General features: G+C 28.1%; 1 protein-coding gene and 1 long non-coding RNA gene across 3 annotated transcripts; both read left to right on the forward strand.

Annotated features, from left to right (window-relative positions):
- Nucleotides 1–3333: 3333 nt before the first annotated feature.
- LOC105116463 (uncharacterized) lies at nt 3334–5725 on the forward strand. 2 transcript variants are annotated; one of them, XR_840537.1, is made up of 3 exons: nt 3334–3548; nt 3643–3720; nt 4159–4227. It is a non-coding gene; the product is annotated as an uncharacterized LOC105116463 (long non-coding RNA). The 2 variants fall into 2 exon arrangements; XR_840536.1 differs by lacking the exon at nt 4159–4227 and adding an exon at nt 5265–5725 and having other exon boundaries at nt 3336–3548.
- A 10937-nt stretch (nt 5726–16662) lies between these two features.
- LOC105116464 (protein ENHANCED DISEASE RESISTANCE 2-like) lies at nt 16663–17833 on the forward strand. Its single transcript, XM_011013845.1, has one exon. It carries the CDS (start codon nt 16779–16781, stop codon nt 17661–17663), a length of 885 nt encoding a protein of 294 aa, XP_011012147.1. The 5' UTR covers nt 16663–16778; the 3' UTR covers nt 17664–17833.
- The last annotated feature ends 7727 nt before the right edge of the window (nt 17834–25560 follow it).

Genomic DNA, 25560 nt, shown 5'->3' on the forward strand with positions numbered 1-25560 from the left:
GTTTTGAATTCTTTTTATTGTTTTTTTTTTAATTTCATCCATTTATACTTGTTTTATTTGATTTATACTTGTTTTATTTGGTTTTTATATCAAATATGGTCCTTGTTTTTATATTGTTATTTTCTTAATTGATTTGTTTTCAATTTCATTTCTCATTATCTCAATTCATTTTATTTTTATGTTAAATTTAGTCCTTATTCTTTTAATATTATTTTTTGCTTTGAATCCTTTTTTGAAATTAATCTTATTTTATTTTTAGTTTGGTCCTTCAATATTGAATTTGTTAAAAATTGGGTTTTATTGTTTTTTATGTGTAGTAATCTCGATCTTATGACTTGAGTAACAAGTATGAAATGTTAACCCAGATTGATATTGATAATTTTTCTTTCTTTTTTTAAACTAATTTTTTTTTCAATTTCATGTTTCAACATTGGATTTATTAAATATTGAGCTTCTATAAGACAATTAATATTAATGAGTAAAAAAAGTTGAATCCAAACCGTATATCCTCTATCCACTTTACCACCTAACTAATCATATATATTTTTTTAATAATTCATTAGTTATTATTAAATTTATTAAAAACAAATTGATCCTCACACCTTTTTTTCAAAATAAATAACTTATTTACCGTTAAAAAAATATAAAGCTTTCCTTCACAGGATTTGTAGTCCTTTTGTTGTTAAAAGCATAATAAAATAACTTTAATTACTCTTAAATTCATAAAATTATTAACTTAGCTTTAAGGGTTATTTTTATTTTTTCATTAAGGTTTTTTTTTGTTATAATCATGTTAACAGACAAATTTTTGATATTTTAACAAATATACATATTATATTTTAAAAAATCAATTGATGTTTGCTAACAAGTAAGAGTTATATACGTTATAAGCAATGCATACAACCTCCTATGACAGGTAAAAGGTCCAACTATCATGTCATATGGGTCAAGTTAAGGGTACACGTGTGGTATTTTGAATAATAATTCATTAATAATAATAAAAAAATTATTTTCTTTTTTTTTTCTGTCTCTAATCATAGAAAATCACAGTAATCCAGCTAAAATAAAATATTATCCTTTCATTTTTTTTCTTAAGTCTGGTAAATTAAAATGTTGTCCTTTCATTTTGTTTTTATCTTAATTATAATTTTTATTCTTTTAATTGTTATTTATTTGTTTTGAATTCTTTTTATTGTTTTTTTTTTAATTTCATCCATTTATACTTGTTTTATTTGATTTATACTTGTTTTATTTGGTTTTTATATCAAATATGGTCCTTGTTTTTATATTGTTATTTTCTTAATTGATTTCTTTTCAATTTCATTTCTCATTATCTCAATTCATTTTATTTTTATGTTAAATTTAGTCCTTATTCTTTTAATATTATTTTTTGCTTTGAATCCTTTTTTGAAATTAATCTTATTTTATTTTTAGTTTGGTCCTTCAATATTGAATTTGTTAAAAATTGGGTTTTATTGTTTTTTATGTGTAGTAATCTCGATCTTATGACTTGAGTAACAAGTATGAAATGTTAACCCAGATTGATATTGATAATTTTTCTTTCTTTTTTTAAACTAATTTTTTTTTCAATTTCATGTTTCAACATTGGATTTATTAAATATTGAGCTTCTTTTTCTTTTTCGATTTGTTTTTTATAACGATAACTTGGCCTCACAACTTGGGTTGAGGATTTTCTATGCTACCTTGGTTGGCTTAGGGTTTTTACATTATTTTATTTTTATATCAAATTTTATCTTCATCCTTTTAATTGCATTTTCTTTTCTTTAGATTCAGTTTTTAGATTGATTTTTTTATTTTATTTTCATCTTTTGATATTGGATTATTTAAGAACTGAGTTCATAATTTTTTTTATGCAGTGATCTCAATCTCATAATTCAGGTTATGTGTATGAATATTAATCAGGGTTGCCATTGTTTTTTTAATCTTTTTTCACACTGATTTTCTTTCAATTTTATCTTTCAATAACGAGTTTGTTAAAAAATCAACTTTTTTATTATTTTTTATTTTACTTTCTCTGAGGATAGTCTTACTTTATGACCTATCTTATAGGTTTTTCATGCTAACTTTGATAGACTATGGGCTTTTATATTATTTTATTTTTGTATCAAAATTATTTCTAATTCTTTTAATTGCTTTTTATTTTTTGATTTGGATTCCTTTTTCAAAATTAATTTTATTTTTTAAATTTAATCCTTTAACTTTAAATTGTTGAAAATTGAATTTTATATGTATTTTTTTTATATGTGATAATTCCAATCTCATGACTTGAATTATAGGTACAAGTGTCAATCTAAATTGAAATTAATACACTAACTATCATTTTTTTTATCATATAATTAAATTAAATCTTATTGTATTCGGTAAGGTATATGACTCAGAGTTACTAAATTAACTTGGTCTATAACAAAGCATGAGTCATCTATCTAATTTTTTTAATAATTTGAAATTTATTTTTATAAATAAAGTTCTATTGTTAATTTGTATTATGATGTCAAATTCACCTTATTTGTCAAATATTTGGTGTTATTTCATTCGATTAAAATAATTTTTTATTTAATTTTATTGAGTTCGTTCAACCCATCATATAACACTACCTCCTCTCTTTTTTAAACTATTTTTTAATTAATTTTGAGTGTTATAATTTTATTTTTTAATAAATGCATAAATTTCTATCTTATAATTTATAAAACATTTAAAGTTTTTTATATGTGAATTTAAAAATAAAACTTTATTTTTTTTTATAATTAATGGAAGAAGATCTAGTTTATTTTTAACCTTAATTTCTTTCCTTTTAAATTGATTTTAAAAAATAAAAAATCCACTTTGTGTGGAATATCTTATAAGTTTGTAAAGTATAAAATTTTATGATTTCATTCAATCAAATTAAATATGATATTTTAAATTTAACTTGACTTAATAAGTTAGTTAGTGATTTTTTAATAAAAATAAAAATTGACTTGGTGTGATTCGTAACCTAGTTAATCCGTGAAAGGCTAAGTTAAATTTGTTGATTTGTTTTTCAAAATAATATGATTTAAAAACAAAAAAATTAAATGGGTGTAAATTAAATCACCTGATTTATGACTGGAAACTGGTCTCGGATCCACCGGAATTGGGTTTAAACAGTCTGATTGAAACAAAAGCAAATGATAAATTTAGATATCGTGAATTGAAAACGAAGGGAATAAAATCCAACTGGGCTATTGGGCCCCCTCTCTTTTCCAAGGCCCTAATAAAACCCGTTTTAACAACAGCTGGGCCATTTACAAAACCAACGGGGCCCAACCCAATCACTCCATCAACAAAATAGAAACCCCGTCCTCATCCTCACTGTTCTCTCTTCTCTAAGCTTCCTCGATCAACCCTTTCAAAACCCAGCTGCTGCTGCCATTAAGATCTTCTTTTTTCCTCTTCAAACGCTCGCTCTCCTTCAATAAATGGCGAAAGACACAATGCCACGTCCATGGTTTCTCGATTTAGTACCCTTTATGGTTGTTCTCCTCGCTGTAGCCCATGTTCTTGCTTTGGTAACTAACTAACTCTCTCTCTGTCACTTAAATTTCTTTCTATGGTGGCTTGATCTCTGGTTATTTTTAATGGGGTGTGATTTTTTGTTGTTAGGCTTATTGGATTTACAGATTAGCCACTGAGAAACAGCCCCAGAGAAATAAGAGACACTGAGGAGGTTTTAAAAACAAGGTTAGTAACTTGTTGCTAATTATGAGATTGGAGGTTAGTTTACTCAGGGTTACTGGTTTTGTTAATTTCTTGGTTTTAGAATTCATAAGACTCTCTTTTTTAGGTGATGGTTACCTGCTTAGGGCTAATTTCTTTACTTTATGCCTTGGATTATAAAAATGGATTCCGGTATCGTTATTGTCTTGTTCCTTGTTTGTTGTCTACTGGGATTTGGACTAGCAATGTGGAAATGATGTGTTGCTATGTGTGAAAGTGAACATGTGTTTGCTGGCCTGGGCCGATGTGCGATGTTAAATTCTGATTTGTGTGGAGAAGCTGGGTTTTTTTTGGTCAGTCTGAAATCACAATGGAAAACCCATTTTTGTGCTTGTTTTATGGTGATGAATAACTGAAAATACATTCATTGTATGTTTAACGGTTTAAACTTTCTATTTGCAGAAATGTGGTGTGGATTCTTGTTTATGACATGTATTTGAATATATGTTAGTTGTTTTCTAAAGGTATGTGCTTTTTTAAATTGGTTCTTTTGGAAATGAATTCTTATGCTTTTCCTTTTCTATTTGCTGTGGATTTTTTTTTAAAAAAAAGTTGTTATTGGAGGTTGATATTAGCGACCACCAATTGTTTTCCTACTAAAGAGATGCCAGATTGCTATGATGTTTGCAAATAATGGTAAAATAGCGTACTCTTATTTAAAACAGCGATGAACTTTCGTTGTTTTAATTTAGAACTGAATGCAAGCCAAATTGGTGGGTAAGTTGAGTTTGGTTTCCTGTAGCCACTTTTTATCAGGAAATCCACTGTGGGTATGTTGGAGTTTGTATATATTTTCTAGAGGAATACATGACTACCAGGTTCTTAGGTTGGTTTTCAATTGGATTGTCAGCCATGGGGGGATTTTTCAAATGTACCTCCAAATGTAAGTCTGATGGTGCTTATCAATGGATGCAGAATCAGTGGTGTTCGGCGAATTTGATGTTCCCAAATGTAAAAATAGATGTTTCATTTTCCATGTGTGGATTTTTTGATGGCAAGAATGAGTGTTTAAGTTTGTGATGAGATAATTCGTTTGGATATCATGTATGGGTAGACACGAGTGGAATGTGATATTTTTTACCCAAACATGGGACTCGCTGACTTGCAAACTTCCATCATTTTGGAGTCCTAGCCATGGCTGTGGAAGATCATAGACAGAACATGCTTGTTTGGTTTGGTTTACTTATGTACTTTGGAGACAGGAGACTTGTGAAAAGTGGATGTGGGTTATGTACCGATTAACCTCATGATAATCAGTGGTCCTTGTTGCTGGACCCTTGTTTGCCAGTCAGTTCTGTGACTGCTATAAGGTCTTGCGAGGAAAACCATTACAGTAAAGGATTAATAATTTCTTCTTTGAGCTTGTGCAAAAGTCTTTTTGTTGGTCTTATAATTTTGGTGCAAGATATCACTAACTTCTTTGTTTGGAATGGAAATGAGTTTCTGGTTCTTGCCCCTCATATGCATCCATTATAAAGGGGCTAACCTTTTTTATTTTTTGTTTGCAGGTATTTTTTTTTTTAAATGCAGAATACGATTTCTTCCAACGTCAAATACAAGCTCATGATGGGCTGCATTTGGCTACCACATAGGCTTTGTGTTTTTGTATATCAAAATTGCTACATATTCCTTGACTTTAGGGTTGGTACTTCATATAACATTGTTGAGTGCCCAGTTTTTGGTTGTGATGTTGCAACGATCAGATTCTTTGATAACTGTTTGCATGATGTTGAATCATGCATGCCCTATTGCTCACCTTTGTTTGAGTACATGGTCATCTTTATTGATACAGGTACTCAAATCCTGATGTTAACTGAACAAATGGTTAAATTTGAAGTCTTCAGCTGTTGTAAAGAGACATTTCTGCATGTTCACTGCTTAGCAACCATTGTCTATTATTCCAGCATGAATTAGGAAGATGTGAATGTGTTTGCACAGTGATAATCTATTAATTGTTATGAGATTTTTTATTGATCTTTTTTATTGATCGTCTACCCCCCCCCCCCCCGGCGTCTCGTTATGAGTTCATTTGATTAGTTTTGAAAGTGATTGGAATTCAATCGGTTGGTGTAAGGTGCTCCATTGCTCAATTTAAACCTTAACAGCTATCAGAGTTCAGTCATCAAATCTATCATCTATTTTACCTGCCTTTTTTCCTTTTCTTTATTGTTGCTCAAATCAACTTCCTCGTGGACAGGCATAGTTTATTAACATGTGGAATTGAGTTTGTTTTATGAATGGATTGAATTCTGTTGAATAGAATTTAATTCACTTTATTAGCTCATGTTTTGGACCTTGACAAAATGAAATCACATCATTTTGTGGATCATGGATCATGGTTTGCTCTCATATCCCAAAGAAGAAGAAGAAGACTTAGACGAAGAGGATTCAAAGGTGGTCCACGATTTCAGCTGTAAAAGCGTAGGCATTAGGCAGGAAACTAAGAAGTCCCATCTTTGCATTGTGTGCTTCGTTGATGTTCACAAAGCCAGGTATTAGGGAAATAAATCCATCGAGGTTGAAAAAGATCAACCATGGCTGCTTCCCGAGTTGGGTCTCCATGCCCTTTTTTGGCAGATTTCCTTAAACAATTAAGCACTGGGCTGGCTTTATCAAGGCGGCCTTAGGTTTTTTCAGTAACCAATAACGCAATGGGGTATAATTCTCTCTTTTCCTTGTAGTATTAGGTGCCTTGTCTTTTAAAACAGCACTGACAACCTGTTTATGCCCCTTCGGAGCTGGTTCATGTGGTAATAAGATTCATTACAGCATGTAGATCATCAATTTTATAAATAATTCGATTAATTTGCTCATCGTTGTTTAGAACCGAAAGGGAAGAAAATATTACTTTTCTCATAAGCTTAGTGATGAGTGAGTCAGCCTCGCAAGTGTAGGTGACCTCAATTATGCCACAAGATCAGTCGCTTATAATCCTCAATGGGTGGCTAGGTTTAAACCTTGGCTATCTTATCTTACTGAATGCAAGGAGGACCATGCACCAAAGCAATGCTTGGAACCGAAAGTAAGATTCCTTCATTAAATCAAGAAAGAAGGAAAAACTCAGCTTAAAGAAGAAGGAGAATTAAACTACAAAGAAATAGAGCCTCTTTAGTAGAAAACTTAACCCTGAAGGCAGTTCGTAATATACTATAGCTTACTTCCTCTAGAGGCATGCTTGCCTTCCTCTATGAGCATTTATAGCATGCCCCAGATCATAATGAATTGAATCATCAAAGCATTATTATTGGTAAGGTGCATGTCAACACTTGTTACCGAATCTTATGAAATCACGAGAAAACTTCACATAAAAATAGATTTCTTCTGGATCTTGTACTAACTAGCCTCTTGTTGGAGCAGGGACCTTTCAATGCTTTAATAAATGTGCTAGGAGAAAATAATATATAAACAAATAAAAAGAAGCATGGAGAATATGAATTTGTTGCGTATATTTTGAGTGGCTGTGTGTGGTGCTGACTTTGTATGCTCGAAGATGGGATTGTTCGCGTCCTGGCCGTGAATGATCTGGCTTTGTATGGCCTGGTTAGAATTTCCTTCTCCTCACCCAACCCTTCAATTTTCTTAATGGAGAACGAGACAAATCATCAGCGAAAATCTTGGTTATGGTATTGATTATCGAGCTGGTCTGGTTTGTCAATGCTATAGCTATGCATAAGAAAAAAATATTTTCCTCGAAAAAATTATTTGTATGAGATTCTTTAACAGAAATTCCAAACATATGTAGTGATTGGTTTTTAAAGAATTTTTTTTAATATTAGTACATTAAAGTAATTTAAAAATATCAATTTTTTTACAATATTTTCAAAATACAAAAATAAATATATTTAATTTCCGGCATGCTGGAAATATATATATCCCCTTAACCATCTTAGGGAAGAAGACAAGCATTAAAGAAGATATAAAATGTGCAAGGATGGGTGCCCAAGACAACTAGCTAACTAGGTCGTTCCTTTGAAGATTGGCACATGGTGCCTTGAAGTCAAGCCAATGTTAATTAATAATAATCTTTTATTTCTCGAATTTGGTGATTTCATGCATGCTTTACACTCTGCCCTGCAGACCTGTATAGTTTATGAATGTACCTTTGCATAGATAATGCAAAAAAAAAAAGAAAAAAAGAATGCGTTTCTTGCAATACCAAGTCGCTATTAAACATGTGATTTACTGTTCTAGTTTATGTGAAATATTACATAAACTAAACAAAAACATGGCCATCATGTCTTATTATGTCATATTTATTTTTTTAATAATTATGTATTTTGGGATCGGTCAGAAAGGGAGAAAGAGGGTTCAAATCCTAACGTGGATTGTGGATATAGATTTCTTATAGTGTCTATATTTTATAAGGTGAGCAGGAATTGAGTTTTGGTTGACTTGTCCTTTTTCTTTTTTTTCCGCCCCTCTTTTCATGTTAAATTTCACGCTAATCCTTTTAAAAAAACAATTATGTCATGTGAGCTTGTGTTTCATCTATTTTAATTTTTTTATATATTTTTAGTATTTATTTTATTTTTAATTTTATCTTTTAATATTTTATTTTATTTTATTTATTTTTTGTATTTAATTTTTTCCTCATTTGTTATTGTAATTTTTTTTGTCCTTTTTGTTTATTTATTTATTTTTTAATTTTTTCATTGAATATTTTATTTCATTTAATTTTTGCATCTAATTTGATTTTTTTTATTGCTATATTTTTTTTTCTTTTTTTTTCAATTTAATCCATCAATATTTTTTATATCAAATTGGGTCATATTTATTTAGATTTTCAAAAAAAAAAATTTGGATGACTAAGAATTTTGCTCATGTTTGCATTTTCTTGGCTGATCTTAGTTTCATGACTCGGGCCATGAGTTTTAAAAATTAATATGATTTAATTTTGTTTTTTTATAATTTTTTATTAATATTTTTTTTGCAATTTTATCATTTGACATTAGATTATTGATTTTTGAGTTTTGTGACTTTTTTGTGAAGTTATCTTGATTTCATATTTCAAGTTACGAGTTAATCAAGTTAACTTGGATTAACTCAAGTTTTTTTATATTTTTTAAAAATTAATTGATTTGTTTTGATCTTTAAATATTAATCTAGATTAACTCAAGTTTTTTTATATTTTTTTAAAAAATTAATTTATTTTTTATCCTTAAATATTTATTTTGATGATGATTCAGCTTTGAATTTTTTTTTATTTTTTTATCTCATTCATGTTCAATTTTATTATTATTATTATTAAATAAAATTATTGATATCTTTTAAAAATATTGAGAGGGTTTTTTTCATTTTATGTATAAGCATTTATTTATTTTAAATAGTTATTAGCTTTTTTTTTTGGATTTTTCCTTCTTATCATTAACTTTTTTTAATTATATTATTAAATTAATAAAAATTATTGAAACGATATGAATCTCAAATTTTTCCTCTTTTTTAAAAATATTATTATCACGTAGGCATGCTATACTTTTATTACATTATGATCCGAATGTGGCGTATTGTGGGCCACTTGTGAACCATAGGATAGAAAGTGAAAACAATAATGAATCTTATTTTATTTATGTGGGGTGTCCAGACTAGCTTACGCGCACCACGACTAATCCCCACGGTCCACTGAACATCTTGCAAATCCAGTAAGCATGTAAGGCACCGCGGGAATGACAGGCGTACATAATAAAATTCAAACTTAGGTACAGAAAAAAAAAACAAACTCCTTCCATCACTGTACCAGAACCTCACCTGCAAACAATAATGAATCTTGTCAATGAGGGTTATGGGCAAGCAGTGAGCAGTAATTCCACGTGTTGGCACGAACTTCCATGGTGACTCTGTTCGGGTCAAAGATGAGTGACGCTAATAAGTTCTTCGTTAATGCCCTCTGACTCCATATTCTACCACGTGTCACTATCTTGAACGCTAACATCGATGAAAAAGTGCTGGTACTTCATCAAAGTTAACGTCCCATTTTCCACGCGTCTCTCTCATTTCGTAAAACCTCTTGTTCTTGTTAAAATTACACAATTGCCCTTGTTTCTTCTTCTTTTCAAGATTTCGGGGCCTACTTTTCGACTCCAAGCATTGTCGGATCAATTGAGTAACGTATCTATTCCGTTTAATTAAATTAATGTTTTTTTTTAATTTAAATTGAAAATTTAGATTAATTTTTCGATAATGAGTTTTCTGAGTTCACATTTTAAGTCGGAAATGATATAATAATTACTTAGAGCGTTTTTAAAATATTTTCTTAAAAAATATATTAAATTAATACAATTCAAATTTTTTAAAAAAATACAGTTGAATCACAGCACTAAACACCGCTAAAATATACTGTAGAAAATAAATTTATTTATATACAAAATATTCCAATCCAAAAATTAAAAAGAAATAAAGCAAACCTACTTGATTTGCATAGATATTTTGGACTTCTAAAAGCATAAACGTCTTAAATTACTTCCAATTCATCTTAGAAATGTCAAAAGGCTATTAATGTTTAATTAACTCATTCATTTAAAAAAATAGTCTTTTTACAATCTTTATTAGTAAAAACATTAATTTCACACATTTTTAGTTAAAAATAAACTCCAACCACATTATTAATCCGGAAAAATCCGATTAAAAAATTAATTTCACTTTTTTTATTTTTTTTAGCTGAAGTCAATTCCTAAATTGAATAAAAAGGGACTCTTGTTGCCTTCTTGAAGCTCAAGGCTAATTGAATAGAAAAGGATATGATAATTAATTAAAAAGATAAAGGAACAGAAGTGCGACGCCAGGCTGTTCTTTGATATGCATGGATTCGTGCTGATTTATATCCCTTTCGGCACTGATTATCTTCAATATTCAAATTCTTTGAATTTTCCATTCCCAATTTTTTGTTCTTAAAGCAAAAGCACAAAAGAAAGCATCGTATGCACAAACATGGGAAGATAATATTCATGTCTCCTAGTTTATTGAATTCATTTTACAAGGTGAAAATGAAAGAATTAGTAATCATGTTAAAATGTTAATAATATATTTTTTGATTTTAATTAAACTCAAAATCAAATCGATCTAAAATCTAACTTGAATTGAGTTATAAAAATAAATAAAAAAATTAATTTGTTAAAATTTAAAAACTTTAAATGTTACCGAGACTTAGTTTAATTTTTTATTTTTTAAATTAAAATAATATTATTTTAATTGATTTAAGTTAATCCCTCAACTAATATTCTACACTATGAATATTCATAAGGTCATAATAATAGCTTTGGTCTTAATTGGTTTTTTTTAATTACTATAAAATGGGTATTTATTTGAAAGCAAATAAATGTTTCCCATTCACGTATCTTTCATTAATCACCATGGGATGCATGTAATAAAATTTATACGCCCATGCTAAATTTAATATTAATTAGGATTAATTTGAGAAAATTAATTTGACATACCTCCAGAGATTTCTCCCTATATGACTAGAATCTAAACCTCGTATTAGACTGTAAAATATAAAATTTTCACTAATATTATAGTTGTGACATTGATGATCTCTCACATAGATATATATAATTTTAATCATAGTTTTAAAACCCGATCTGGTCCGGCGGGTTGACTCGGGACCCGGCCGTCCCGGGGCTGGAACCGGGCCGGGTTGATGAAAAAATAAGGTAAGCCATGACCCGGCCGACCCAGCGGGTTGACCCAGAAACCCGGACGACCCGGTCAAAAACCCGGTGGTAACCCGTTGACTTTTATTTATTTTTTATTAAAACGACGTCGTTTTGAATTTTTTTAAAAATAGAAATTAACCCGGCCGCCCCGGTCAAATTAACCCGGCCGACCCGGTCAAAACCCAGTGACCCGGTCAAAACCCGGAACCCGGGCTTTGAACCGGGCCAGCCACCAAGCCGGGTTTAAAAACTATGATTTTAATGCATATAAATGACTATATAATTGTAATGCATGTAAATTCACTTGAATCAGGTTAATTATGGAGTGTTTTTTGAAAATAGCATCTACAAAAGAAAAAATAGTGTTGAAAAGGAAACATTATTCCTTTTTTTTAAAAAAAAACATATTTTGATGAGTTTTGCTATTAAAAACAACATAATCCAATCTATTCCCAGCTCAAAAGCTTTTTTAAAAAAAAATAATAAATAAACGAGTTTTTCTTATATCTTTAATTTTTTTCATTAAAATTAATAATTTACTATATAAATATTGATCCAAATTTCATTCCTACCCTTCCTAAATAAGATTATCTCCTCGTACGTTAATAATGTACCAAAAACAAATATCTCTTTTTAATCTTAATATTTATCTATTTTTAACCGATTATTTACTAGAAAAACATAAACCCAAATGACATCGATTCTCACCTTTTTCTAAAAAAATTATTTTCTTATACATTAATGATATACCAGATAAAAAAAATTGATTTATCCATTTTATTCTCAGTGTTTATCCTTTTTTTTAATCAATTCTATCAAAATTAAATAAGATATTGACGCAGCTAAACACATTTGACCCATTCTAAATCTAATTACATCAATAATTAATAAAAAAATAATATCATTTTAATAAAAATAATTATAACTCGTAAATTCACCTGATTGAGGCTAATTATGGAGTGTTTTTTGAAAATAACATTTGAAAAAAAAAAAACTTGTTTTGAAAAGGAAACAACACAATCCAATCTATTCCTAACTCAAAAGCTTTCTTTAAAAAAAAAAAAGAAATGTACGAGTTTTTTTAAAATCTTTAATTTTTTCATTAAAATTAATAATTTACCAAATAAATATGAACCCAAATCTCATTCCTAATAAAATTATCTACTCGTACGTTAATAATGTACCAAATAAAAAGATCTCTTCTATCTATTTTTAATCTTAATATTTATCTATTTTTAACCGATTATTTACTAGAAAAACATAAACCCAAATGACATCCTTACCTTTTTCTAAACAAAATTATTTTCTTATACATTACTGATATACCATATAAAAAAATTGATTTATCCATTTTATTCTCAATATTTATCTTTTTTTAATCAATTCTATATGAGGAAATTTTCTCAAAACTTTTAATTAATTGATTCACTAACATGATTTATTCCTGGACTTTATTTATAATTATTAATTGACCTACTAAGTTAAAATATCTTATTAAAATTTTAATTAACTACAACTAGCCTATCAAAGAATCCTATTGAATTTTAATTTAACTATAATTAATTATAATAATTAATAATTAACCTAAAAGGTCAAATAACCCTGTTAAAATTTTAAGAAATTATTATTGAGACTAAAATCAAGTCAATAAAATATATATTTTAATTTCTAGATGATAAGTATTATTTTAAATTTTAAATTAAACTTAAAAATAAAAAAATATGCTTAATAAATTATTGATTGCACTATTTTTAACAACACACCTCATTAAATATACTATTTAAAAAAATACTTTTAAACGTGTGTTACTTTTTCTAAACTTTACTTATTTTTTAGTTGGTATTTGGAAAAAAAATAAAAATAAAATCAACAAATATATATAAAAAAGCATCTAATGATCTTACCTTACAATTTTTGACGATGAAATTGAAAACACCGAAATAATTCATGGTTGTCAGTAGTCAGTATCCTGGACTTTATTTATAATTATTAATTGACCTACTAAGTTAAAATATCTTATTAAAATTTTAATTAACTACAACTAGCCTATCAAAGAATCCTATTGAATTTTAATTTAACTATAATTAATTATAATAATTAACCTAAAAGGTCAAATAACCCTGTTAAGATTTTAAGAAATTATTATTGAGACTAAAATCAAGTCAATAAAATATATATTTTAATCTCTAGATGATAAGTATTATTTTAAGTTTTAAATTAAACTTAAAAATTAAAAAAAAAATTCTTAATAAATTATTGATTGCACTATTTTTAACAACACACCTCATTAAATATACTATTTAAAAAAATACTTTTAAACGTGTGTTACTTTTTCTAAACTTTATTTATTTTTTAGTTGCTATACGGAAAAAAATAAAAATAAAATCAACAAATATGTATAAAAAAGCATCTAATGATCTTACCTTACAATTTTTGACGATGAAATTGAAAACACCGAAATAATTCATGGTTGTCAGTAGTCAGTAAATCATACGTCAGCAAATTGAATTACTTTTCGAAATCTGATGATAATGAATGCTTTGTCGATATCATACATCAACAGAGATGGCAGTGGCTCTGGCATGGAGTCATTTTATTTTATTTATTTATTTATTTATTTTTATTTCCTGTTAAGATTTTAAGAAATTATTATTGAGACTAAAATCAAGTCAATAAAATATATATTTTAATTTCTAGATGATAAGTATTATTTTAAATTTTAAATTAAACTTAAAAATAAAAAAATATGCTTAATAAATTATTGATTGCACTATTTTTAATAACACAACTCATTAAATATACTATTTAAAGAAATACTTTTAAACGTGTGTTACTTTTTCTAAACTTTATTTATTTTTTAGTTGCTATACGGAAAAAAATAAAAATAAAATCAACAAATATGTATAAAAAAGCATCTAATGATCTTACCTTACAATTTTTGACGATGAAATTGAAAACACCGAAATAATTCATGGTTGTCAGTAGTCAGTAAATCATACGTCAGCAAATTGAATTACTTTTCGAAATCTGATGATAATGAATGCTTTGTCGATATCATACATCAACAGAGATGGCAGTGGCTCTGGCATGGAGTCATTTTATTTTATTTATTTATTTATTTATTTTTATTTCGAGGGAGGGAATCTCGCTAGAACCCAGGTGTGATAAAACAAAAGCACAATTAAATTAATCTGGCATGCAATGACACGTCACCTGAATGGGTTAATGATGCATTTGGTCCTTTTATTCTTACTTCTTTTTTATTATGGTCCTTTCACTATTTCTTAACCTATCACCATCTCCTTACTTTGTCTTTTTTGAACATGCGGCCCATTTCATCGTGAAGGTCCATTTCACTAAAAATATCTCAGAATTACAATAATAATTTTGAGTGCAATAAAAAATAAAAACTCTTCTAAAATACTCTTCACCTGTATGAATTCTTTGATTAGAGATCATATTTGGATCTTATTTTAGATAAGAATATATTCACATAGCTCAAAAATTTTAACTGTGCTGCTTAATAGTCTTTACCTCTTATCCTTCTATGCTTGTTATTTTTTATTTTGATAACTTTGTTGTCTATTCATAGATATATTAAGTGTAATTTACTTCAAATGTTCTTTAAATAAATAAATTATTAGGAAAAATGTTATGAAAATTATTTAAAATATTATTTGTTAGAAGTCAATTAAAGCAAGAATCATAAATATATATTTGAACTGAGTTTTTAATGTAATCTGGGTAGAAAACTAATAAATTTAATTTATCTGGTCATGGAGATCTTTAGATCATGAACTAGACTTGTTGAAATTTTAGTGTTTACAAACACTTAAAAATTATTAATTTGATATTTTTTCATGAAAAAAATAATTTCCATAATATCTTTAAAAGCATAAGCAAACATAATGTTAAATAGGCACTGAAAGTACTAGAATGAGAATTTCTTCTATTCAGCAATTTTCATATCTAGGCTTAAAAATACTATTTAGATCTAAATGATATATTTATTTGTATTTCAATTTAAAGGACATATACTTGTATTTTTTATGCTTATCTTATCGATAAAAATTTGAAATTATTAGCATGAGTAGGTTACAAATGAGATGGATCTTATCCATATCCAAACCTTATTGTATATACACAAGAAAATGTATAAAAAAAATTAGAAAAAAAAGCTAGCTATCAAAATCAAACCAATCACTATCTTCTTGCACATGGATCATTACAACTGTAATGATAGTTTCTTGTGCCTGAATCGGTGGCTTAATAAGCTATTACATTGTTAAACTCCACTAATAATCAATAAGAGAATATAAATAAAAAAAATGAAGAAAAAAAATTAAATTGATTTTATTATATGAAAACAACTCTTGTAATTTATGCTAGATGGCATTGGAGCTAGAATGTTTTTCCAAAATTTATTCATTTCCTATTATAAAAAAGTGTTTTTTATTTAAAAATAATATAAATTTTTTATTTTTAAAAATTATTTCTAATATCATTATATCAAAATGATTTTAAAACAATAAAAAAAATATTAATTTAAAATAAAAAATATAAAAATTTTTATTTTTATTTTTAAAAAATATATTTTTAAAACATAAAAAAATATGATGTATGTAGGCCCGGGGGCAAAAAAACCTCCTCCTCGCGAGACATTTTTACTTCTTCTATGTAGCTAATATTTATATTTTAAAATAAATTTTATGTTTCAAATAAATAGGTGAATACATATAAACACAATAAAAAAATACTAAACAAGCATAAAAATAATAAATATAAAAATTATTTTTAAAAGTCAAAACTCATATTTTATCCTGTCAATAAAAATATCAATTATATTTTTTTTATTTTAATGATATTAATTAAAAAAATTTGTAGAATAGCATAGTTTTTTTTTTTAAATACCAAAGTAACATAATTTGTGCTTATTGCAATTTAAAAATATCATATTTTATGAATATGATAATTACAACAATTTAATTTTTTATAATTAATATTATATTTTTATACATGCCGTGTGTTTGGAAACTATAACTAGCATAAAAGGATGTTGTTTCTCCAATAATTCCTCACCTGTGTTATTTTAGCATAAAAGCGAGAGGACAAAATCGTGACAAGAAATTTGAGAGGATCAAAGCAACACAAAATTACAGCTAAGTGACCAAATAAATATATAACTTCAACAATAATGGCTCATCATGTAATTTGCGACAAACCCAGTGTCATTTCTCGATCCTCCCCAAGCACCATAATACCCTCACTCATCCTTGCACTCCACTTTCATGCCAAAAAAGAGTCCCAGCACAGAGAGAAGAATTCCTACGGAGAGAGAGGGGGTGGCAGAGAGAGATAGCCTTAAAAAACATCATGCACACAACCAAACACCGGAGCTCCGGTCCGGAATCAACAACCTCCAGATCATCATCAACACCCGGTTGGATCACCGAATCGATTAACGGTGGATCACTCCGCCACGTGGACTTACACACTGGTGTTAACGGATGGGCGTCACCACCAGGTGATCTTTTCTCTCTACGTTCAAAAAATTACTTCATCAAAAAACAGAAATCCCCCTCCGGCGACTACCTACTCTCACCCGCCGGTATGGACTGGCTCAAATCGAGCACAAAACTCGACAACGTACTCGCTCGTCCAGATAATCGCGTGGCAAACGCCTTAAAGAAAGCACAATCCCAAAATAAGTCCCTCAAGTCCTTCATTTTTGCTATCAACCTTCAAGTCCCCGGTAAAGACCAGCACAGCGCCGTTTTCTACTTCGCATCGGAAGATCCTCTACCGTCCGATTCCCTCCTATATAGATTCATCAACGGCGATGATGCATTTCGGAATCAACGGTTCAAGATCGTGAACCGGATTGAAAAGGGTCCCTGGGTGGTGAAAAAAACGGTGGGAAATTACAGCGCGTGTTTATTAGGTAAAGCCTTAAATATTAATTACCATAGGGGTGGGAATTATTTCGAGATTGATGTTGATGTTGGCAGCTCGAAAATTGCTGCGGCAATTTTGCATCTCGCATTGCGGTACACGGCACATGTCACCATCGATATGGGGTTTGTAGTGGAGGCGCAGACGGAGGAGGAGTTGCCGGAGAGGTTGATTGGGGCAATTAGGGTTTGTCAGATGGAAATGTCGACGGCGCGTGTTGTTGATTCCCCGTCGACGGGTTTGGCGCGTGGGTCGGGGTTTGCTAAGGTGGAGCATCATTTGTCTGGCGATGAAGAGGAGGATTGAAGGGCTGGAGATGGCTGGTATTTCTTTTTTAATTATTTAGTTTTGGGATTTGGGTTTTTTTATTCCTAACAAACAATAGGGATTGGTGGTTGTTGTAGATAATAATAATTAAAAAAATGGTTGAAAATAACAATGTTAAAAAAATCCAAAATATAAATAACCAAAAACAATGTCGGTTTCTTCCCTGCTCCATGTGACTTTTTATGCTTAATTTCTTTCTATTTAGAGAAATTCAATGTAGTAATAAAAAAAATATAAATTGAAGGCTGCCATGTGGTTATCAATCTATAAGTTAATCGATTCGTTCAGGATTTTCTATTTAATTAATTATATTTCTTTTTAAATTACATAAATGACATTGTTCTAAAATTAATCTAATAAATCATCGTTTAATTTAGTTGGCCGTGTTAAATATTACGATAAAAGCAAGAGGCCAACCATGTGCAGCATGTGGCGGGCCACGATAAGCTTTAACGGGTGTTTGCAGTAATGTTCTATATTATTTTTTGAAAGTTTTTTTCTTTGAGAATAAATTAAAATAATTTTTTAAGTTATTTATTTATTTTTAATATTAGAATATAAAAATAGTTAAAACGGGTCTAGTGAATGGGAGGGCTATTCTGCAAGGGTCCGTTGCCTTGGAGTCATGTGGTTGTCATGGTTAGGTGTGGCGTGATTTGGTGCCTCCGTGATGTCAGGCTTTGATATGTTTAGGGGACATTATGCACTGCGTAGATTTTTGTGGTAAGTGTCAATTTGTCCAGATGGGAAATGGGATCGTGTGGTCAACATTTTCGCCTCTTTTTGGGATTCCGATCTATATGGTCAATATATAGATCCTTGATTCAAGCCCAGTTCATGTTCTTGTGATGAAATGTTGTGTTGTTTTTTTCTCCTTTTGAGCTAAGCATGCACTTGATTATTAATGCCTGTTATTATTACCTGTAAGAGACAAGTGTGGAAAAATTAACAAAGTTTAAGGACTAATAATTTAATATATAGTGAAAGTGAAATGAATGTTTTTACTAAAGAATCTAAACAAAATTATACTTAAATCAATTAATATTCTAAATTAGTGACTCGGTTTATAAGACTGATTATTTTATAAAAAAATATACATGAAAAAATCATAAAGTAAAATTTTTAATTGAAGAAAAATTAAAAAAATAAAACAAATAACAATAGAACAATAAGGGTTAAATCTAATATAAAACCGAATGAAAGAAAGTAATTGGGGATAAAATTAAAAAAGTAAATGAAAAAAATAAAAAAATAACAATTAAAAAATAAGGCAAAGGAAATAAAAAATTGAGGGAGAAAATAAAAAATAATCAAGAATAAAATAAGAAAATAAAAACTAAAATTGAATGAAATAAAATGATAAGGAATGAAATTTAAAAAAAAATCAATAAAGGATAAAACTAAAAAAAAAGATGCAATAAAAAAATAAGGATCATAATGAATAAAAAATTAAATGAAATACAATTCATATAAAAGAAATTGAAAAAAAAACTTTAAAAAGCATTAAAAGTAAAATAAATAATAATAAAAAATAAAAATAAAAACTGGAGCTCAACCACACCTCTTTCGTGCAAGTGCACCTCACCAGCATAAAAAAGTGCACCTCGCCAGCATAAAAAAGATGACACACCATTCACAACGTCGTTGTGAACAACTAATTTTGATAATCAAAAGGTCCCTTGCGCATCTCTCCTCACCAACATAAAAAAGATGACACACCATTTACAACGTCATTGTGAACAACTAATTTTGATAATCGAAAGGTCCCTCGCGCACCTCCTGAAAAGCACCTCCTCAAAAGCATAGGATTCATTATATGCTAACATGTGTGTTGTACAAGTTAATATCTTTTTTATAATAATATTTTATCTTTTAAAATTATCAAATAACTTAATATTAAAAAAATATAAAAAATAACTATAAGAAAGGGACAAAAATAACGTTGCAACCATGCTTTTGTGTGTGTATTAAAGGCAATTATGTAACTTCATTGTTCTAGAAAAAAAAAAAGCTTTTTTGCAAGTTTAATAGTTTTTTTTTTTTTTTGCATTTCAAGGGCGTGGTCATAATTTTGCAGTGAAAATAATAGTGTAAAGAAAAAAAAATTTGAAACAAAATTATATATTTATTTTTACCTTTAAAGCAATAAAATCATTTTACCATGCAAAAAAATATAGTGAATCAATCTATCCCTAACTAATATTGTAGTGCCCAATGGATTTCTTTGAAAATATAATTTTACTTCCAATTGCAAGTTTTTTTAAGAAGAACAAAAATATCACTATTCTATTTCAATAAACATTGTAATGTGTCCAAGATCTTTTAAAAATACTGGTGACTTTAGTTTTTTTAATTATTTTAATCATTCATTTAGTTGCTAAGTGTTAATGAAAATTTTTCCATAGATTTTATTTGTTTTCGTGTGCGATCCGAGTTTTGCTTTAATTATAGATTTAAAAATATTTGATTAATCAAGATTTATTATAAAATTATATAGAAAACAATTCCCAATTAAAACCTTGGTTAATAAAAAATTATAATTTTTAGTTTTTTTAATCTATCTTTTCAATCAACAATCAAAAAAATTTCCACATTACGTAACATATACTAAATCACCAGTAAAGAGTTTCCATTCTTAGCTCAATGTCCTGTCGAGATAAAAAAAATATATTTCTTTATGCCTTGTTATCCTTGAACGGACAAGAGAGTTCAGCTTTACTTGGAGAAGGATTCCTTTTCCTCTACAGCTCAATTTCTTATTGATTTTAAAAATATTGCTTTTGCCTTTATACCTGTCATCCATGAAAGGACAAAGAGAGTCCAACTTTACATGCTTACCTAATTGTTTTTTTTTTTTTAGCCCATGAGTGAATCAAGAATCTATATTTTATTCGGACGGTGTCACTAAGCTATAACTTGTCTCATGGTTAATTAGTTACAAAATTATCCATATTTAATTGAAGTGAAAAAAATAAATTTAGAAATGGGACCCCAACTAATTAGATATTAATTTTATTTTTTAATAATTATAAATTTAAATTTTTTTAAAAGAATTAAAAATTTATATGATAATTAACTTTAAATTTATAAAATTAATTAAATTACATGTAAATTGACTTAGATATTTATGTTAGTGAAAAAATAAATTTAGATTTAAAATACAAATATTATTTCTATGATACATTGAATTGAATTGAAGTATTTAAAAAGAAAAATCCTTTTAAAAATCTAAGTATTTAAAGCTTCTAAATGGTTATCCAGTGGTTAAAAAAGTATACTTATTAATTTTTTTTTTCTGAAAGATTTATTAAGAAAATACAGTTTTTAGATGGCCCGGAAAATAATTTAATCTATACTTCTATAAGTGGAGAATAAAATCTTTTTACTCTCCTATTTCTTTCTATATTCTTCTTTGCTTTTCTTAGTGTCCGCAGATAGAGTTGGATCAGCCGCCCACCTTCACGAACCAATCAAGAACTTTGGGTCGGCAATTACAAAACGAAAAGCTTAAAACTTTTATAATGAACACGAGTGCAGACATGATTTTGAGCATGGCTACCTCCATAGCCGAAGATCATGAAAATGAAAAAAAGAAAGATTGCCTTTCTGCATTTGATTTGATTTGATTTGATTGTACAAACTCCTTTCAACTGCCATAAGTAATTGTTTGTGGGGGGCTTCCATAATAAAATAAAGTGATTATTTTGCTATTTTTTTAAAAAATATTAAGATTAAAATGATGTTATACTATATTGATTTGGATTTTATAGTTTTTTTATAAGATTAAAAACTTTTTATTTTTAAAATTATTTTTTTAAATTTTAACATGACCGATCAATTTAACGGTCCAAGGTTCTTCTTTGTCGCCATAAGAGGAGCCTGCTTGGACTGTTCTTGTGATTTCCCCTCAATTCTTTTACCTTTGTTAGTTTTGGGCTGAAATTGAATGCTTTGGGAATTGGGACAGAATGGGATCCTTCAAGAAACAGGCAGGCTGGCATTGACAACACTTAAAGTTGGGGCCATGCCAACAATCTTGACAATTGAAAGCTTGAATGGACAAAAAACATGACGCAGGCAAGTCTTTTTAGCAATTATGACAAATGTTTTCATGGCTGTCGACTTGTCCCCAGCTTTTACGGGCAGCTTGTAGAAGTGGTGGATTGCATCATTTCTTTTCTTTTGCTTTCTGGCTGGGATTTGTAATTTTATTTATGTGTGTTAAAAGTATTTTTTTAAAATAAAATTATTTTATTTTATTTTTTATTTTAATTTATTTTAATTTTAATAATTTTAAATTATTTTAATATATTAATATCAAAAATAATTTTCTTAAAAAATACCATTAACAAGTATTTTAGCACAAAATATTCTTTAAAAAATAATTATAATTAAATGTCTAAACAAATCTGTTTTCAAATGTCTAAACAAATCTGTTTTCAACTTTGTTTCTCTAGCCATGAATGGAATTAATATTTTTTTAAAGGTTAAAAAAATATTTGATTATTATTAATATTTTTTAATTATATGAAATTGATTTGAAATAATTTAATTAATTTAAAAGGTTAAAATATAATTCAGATTAATATGTTAAATTCAAAACAGAATTATTATAAAATCTAAATAATTTAATAGTAAATAAATTAAAATAAATTATAATATTTAATTTCTAATTAAATTATTATTGATAGATAAAATTAAAAAAATATTTAATTGAAAAAATAAAAAATAATTTATGTCAAATATAGTTAACCTATCAAACTCATTAGATGAGAACAATATCATAAAAAACAAAAACAAAAACAAAATTTAATTTTTAATCAATTTAATATTAAAAAATAAAATTAAAAAAAAATTAATTAAAAAAATCAATTGCTTTATCATGAACGTCGGCTGGAACCTCATTCGTAATACCAAATGATACCATTGCCTCCTTTTTTTTTTTTTTTTTTTTTAATTTGAATATTGTCTTAAGATTTTGAATTAGGTTGTACAGGATATCATCAAGCCACTCAAGTTGACTGTTTCAACTTGCAACTAACTTGCGACAAATCCTCCTATAATCAAGAAATAAAAATTTAAAATAGCTATTTATCTTATGTAATAAATTATTAGCTTAGTTTGATATATTTATTTTTATTTTCTTGATTAAAATAAATATCTAGATTAATTTGTATTTATCTCAACTAATCTTATGAATCCTAAATTTAATAATCATGTACTCATATTAATTAATTTTCTGAATTCTAAAATTAATATTCATGTAAATTTACAGATTTTAATGATTCTGAGGTTTGTAGGACACAAATTATTTATTTTTAGGAAGTAAATTTATAACTGATCTCATTAAGTTATACCCCTTAAAGTTTATATATTGGTATTTTTGTTATATCAGTTAATTAAGGATAAAAGATAAAAGAGTTATTTTGAGTTCTTGTTGCTGGATTATAGGAAGATTTGTGCATATTTGCTGGATACAAATTGAAATAGTCAACTTATTTGGGGTGGGTTGGTGAATCTTTACAGATGAGAGATATACAAGAGTTAAATTGTTTTTATTTTCTAAAATAATCATATGGTTCTGATAACATTACACAGGAGAATTCTAATTCTTTTATAGCCTATTTTAGCCTTTTAGTGTCCTTCCATGAGAATTACATGGATCAATCAAATTCATTACTAAAAAGTAACTAACAAATATTTTAAGCTTTAAAACCACGAGGAGGAAAGCCCTCCTCTGTTCAAGAACTTACTGCCATACAGGTAAACACTCACTCTCTTCTTCACACTTAACTCTAGTTTGTTTCAGCTCACAATGCTGATGGATCTTCTTATATGAATTTGCTTCAATTTTCCGAATAATTTTAGCTACAACTACGTACCAGCCTGCTCACAGACCACCTCGTCTGTCTTCTGCTGATAATTTCCATTATTCCCCTTTAAATTCTAAGCACGATATTGTCATATATATACCTTTCACAGGGGCCAAGCCAAAACACCCGAACCATCAATCTCCACCGCTGAAGAAGATACTAATCTTCAGTAAAGCAACGTAATATTGCCATTGCTACAATTACTAAAATCATAGCATGGCTGCAAGTCGAATCGGTGATGGTTGTAGCCTTGGTAAGAATTTCATAGCCTTTGAGACATCGTCACTGAAGCTGAGATAACTGGTTGAGCTGGAGGATGATGGTAAGTAATGCGAGAAAATGTTCTTGAACTTGTTGGTGGTTTGTGATGGTAAGGCTATCCCCTCCTCCATCCAGCCTAGTCCTAGCAGCAAACTGGTTGTACCATAGAATTTGCCTGCATTCTGTTAGCCAAACCCTAACACGAAGTTTTCAACACGTCCGATGATGTAATGGCTAGCGTTTCTATGGTAAGAAATCCTTCGGTGGAGCCGCACCCATGAGTGATCGTGTAATTTCTAATAATAATATAAATTATATTTTGAATTTTATTTAATAATTTAAACTTTTAAATTGATATAATTTTTTCAATGATATTATAGTTAACAAATAGTTATTAATTCAAATTTCACCACCCAGATAATATAAATCTCTATAAGTTTCAAACCCAAACATTTAAGGGGTATGTTAGAGAATATTTTCACTTGAGATGACATATTAAAAAATATTATGAATTATATTTTGAGATCTTATCTAACAATTTAAGTTTTTAAGTTGAAATTATTCTTCAACAAGTAATTACATATACTCGAGAAAGAGCAATCCTTTACACCTTCTACATGATTAACCTTTTACATGGATAGTTAAATACTAGTTACTAGCTATCAAAGAATCATTTCAATTCAATAACTTAAGCTATTAGGTGAAGTTCTAATATATAATTTATATTATTTTATAAGGGGTATGTTAGAGAATACTTTCACTTGAGATGACATATTAGAAAATAATATGAATTATATTTTGAAACCTCATCTAATAATTTAAGTTTTTGAGTTGAAATTATTCTTCAACAAGTAATTACATATACTCGAGAAAGAGCAATCCTTTACACCTTCTACATGATTAACCTTTTACATGGATAGTTAAATACTAGTTACTAGCTATCAAAGAACCATCTTAATTCAATAACTTAAGCTATTAGGTGAAATTCTAATATATAATTTATATTATTTTATAAGACACTCTCTCAAGTGAAAGTACTTTAGGCTTGAAACTTGCACATGTCCATACTTTTTATGCCTAATTTTTATCAAATAAATAAAGATGGTGAGATTCGAACTCGTGACCGCTTGATCATTGTTAGAGAATAATATAAATCATTTCTTGGGATCTCACCTAACAACTTAAACTATTGGGCTTTCACTTAAGGGACCGTGTTAGAAAATAATATAAATCATTTCTTTAAATCTCACTTAACAGTTTAAGCTATTGGATTGAGATGGTTCCTTGACAATCATTAAGGCTATGATACCATGTTAAAAAACTATTTCAATACAATAGTTTAAATTGTTAGGTGAGGTCCTAATATATGATTTATATTATTTTATAATATTAGATGAGAAATTAAGTATTTCTTTGGTATTATGTTAATTTTTATAATTATAGTTTGCAAAAACAAGTTAAAAAAAAGATATAAATTATATTTTTTAAAATTTAAATTTTTAGCATAATTTAAGATAAAAAAAACTAAACAACTTTTGAAGTTGTTGTTAACCTAAAAACAACTTAAACCGCACCAAATCATAATAGTAAAAATAGCTTGGATCTAATTTTGATTGATTTTATGGAAAGCAACCCTTCAGCATGGCTCACATTGAGTCATACGATAGAGTGAAATCTCTTGGGTAGTGACCTGTAGGGATGATAATTTTCAGTTTGGTTTGATTTTTATAAAAAAATAACTA

Source organism: Populus euphratica, unplaced genomic scaffold (assembly GCF_000495115.2).
Source record: "Populus euphratica unplaced genomic scaffold, PopEup_1.0 scaffold968.1, whole genome shotgun sequence".
In the NCBI taxonomy this organism is placed as follows: domain Eukaryota; kingdom Viridiplantae; phylum Streptophyta; class Magnoliopsida; order Malpighiales; family Salicaceae; genus Populus; species Populus euphratica.

Coding starts and splice junctions, on each gene's coding strand:
- LOC105116464 (XM_011013845.1), top strand. CDS start 16,779: ATGCACACAACCAAACACCGGAGCTCCGGTCCGGAATCAACAACCTCC.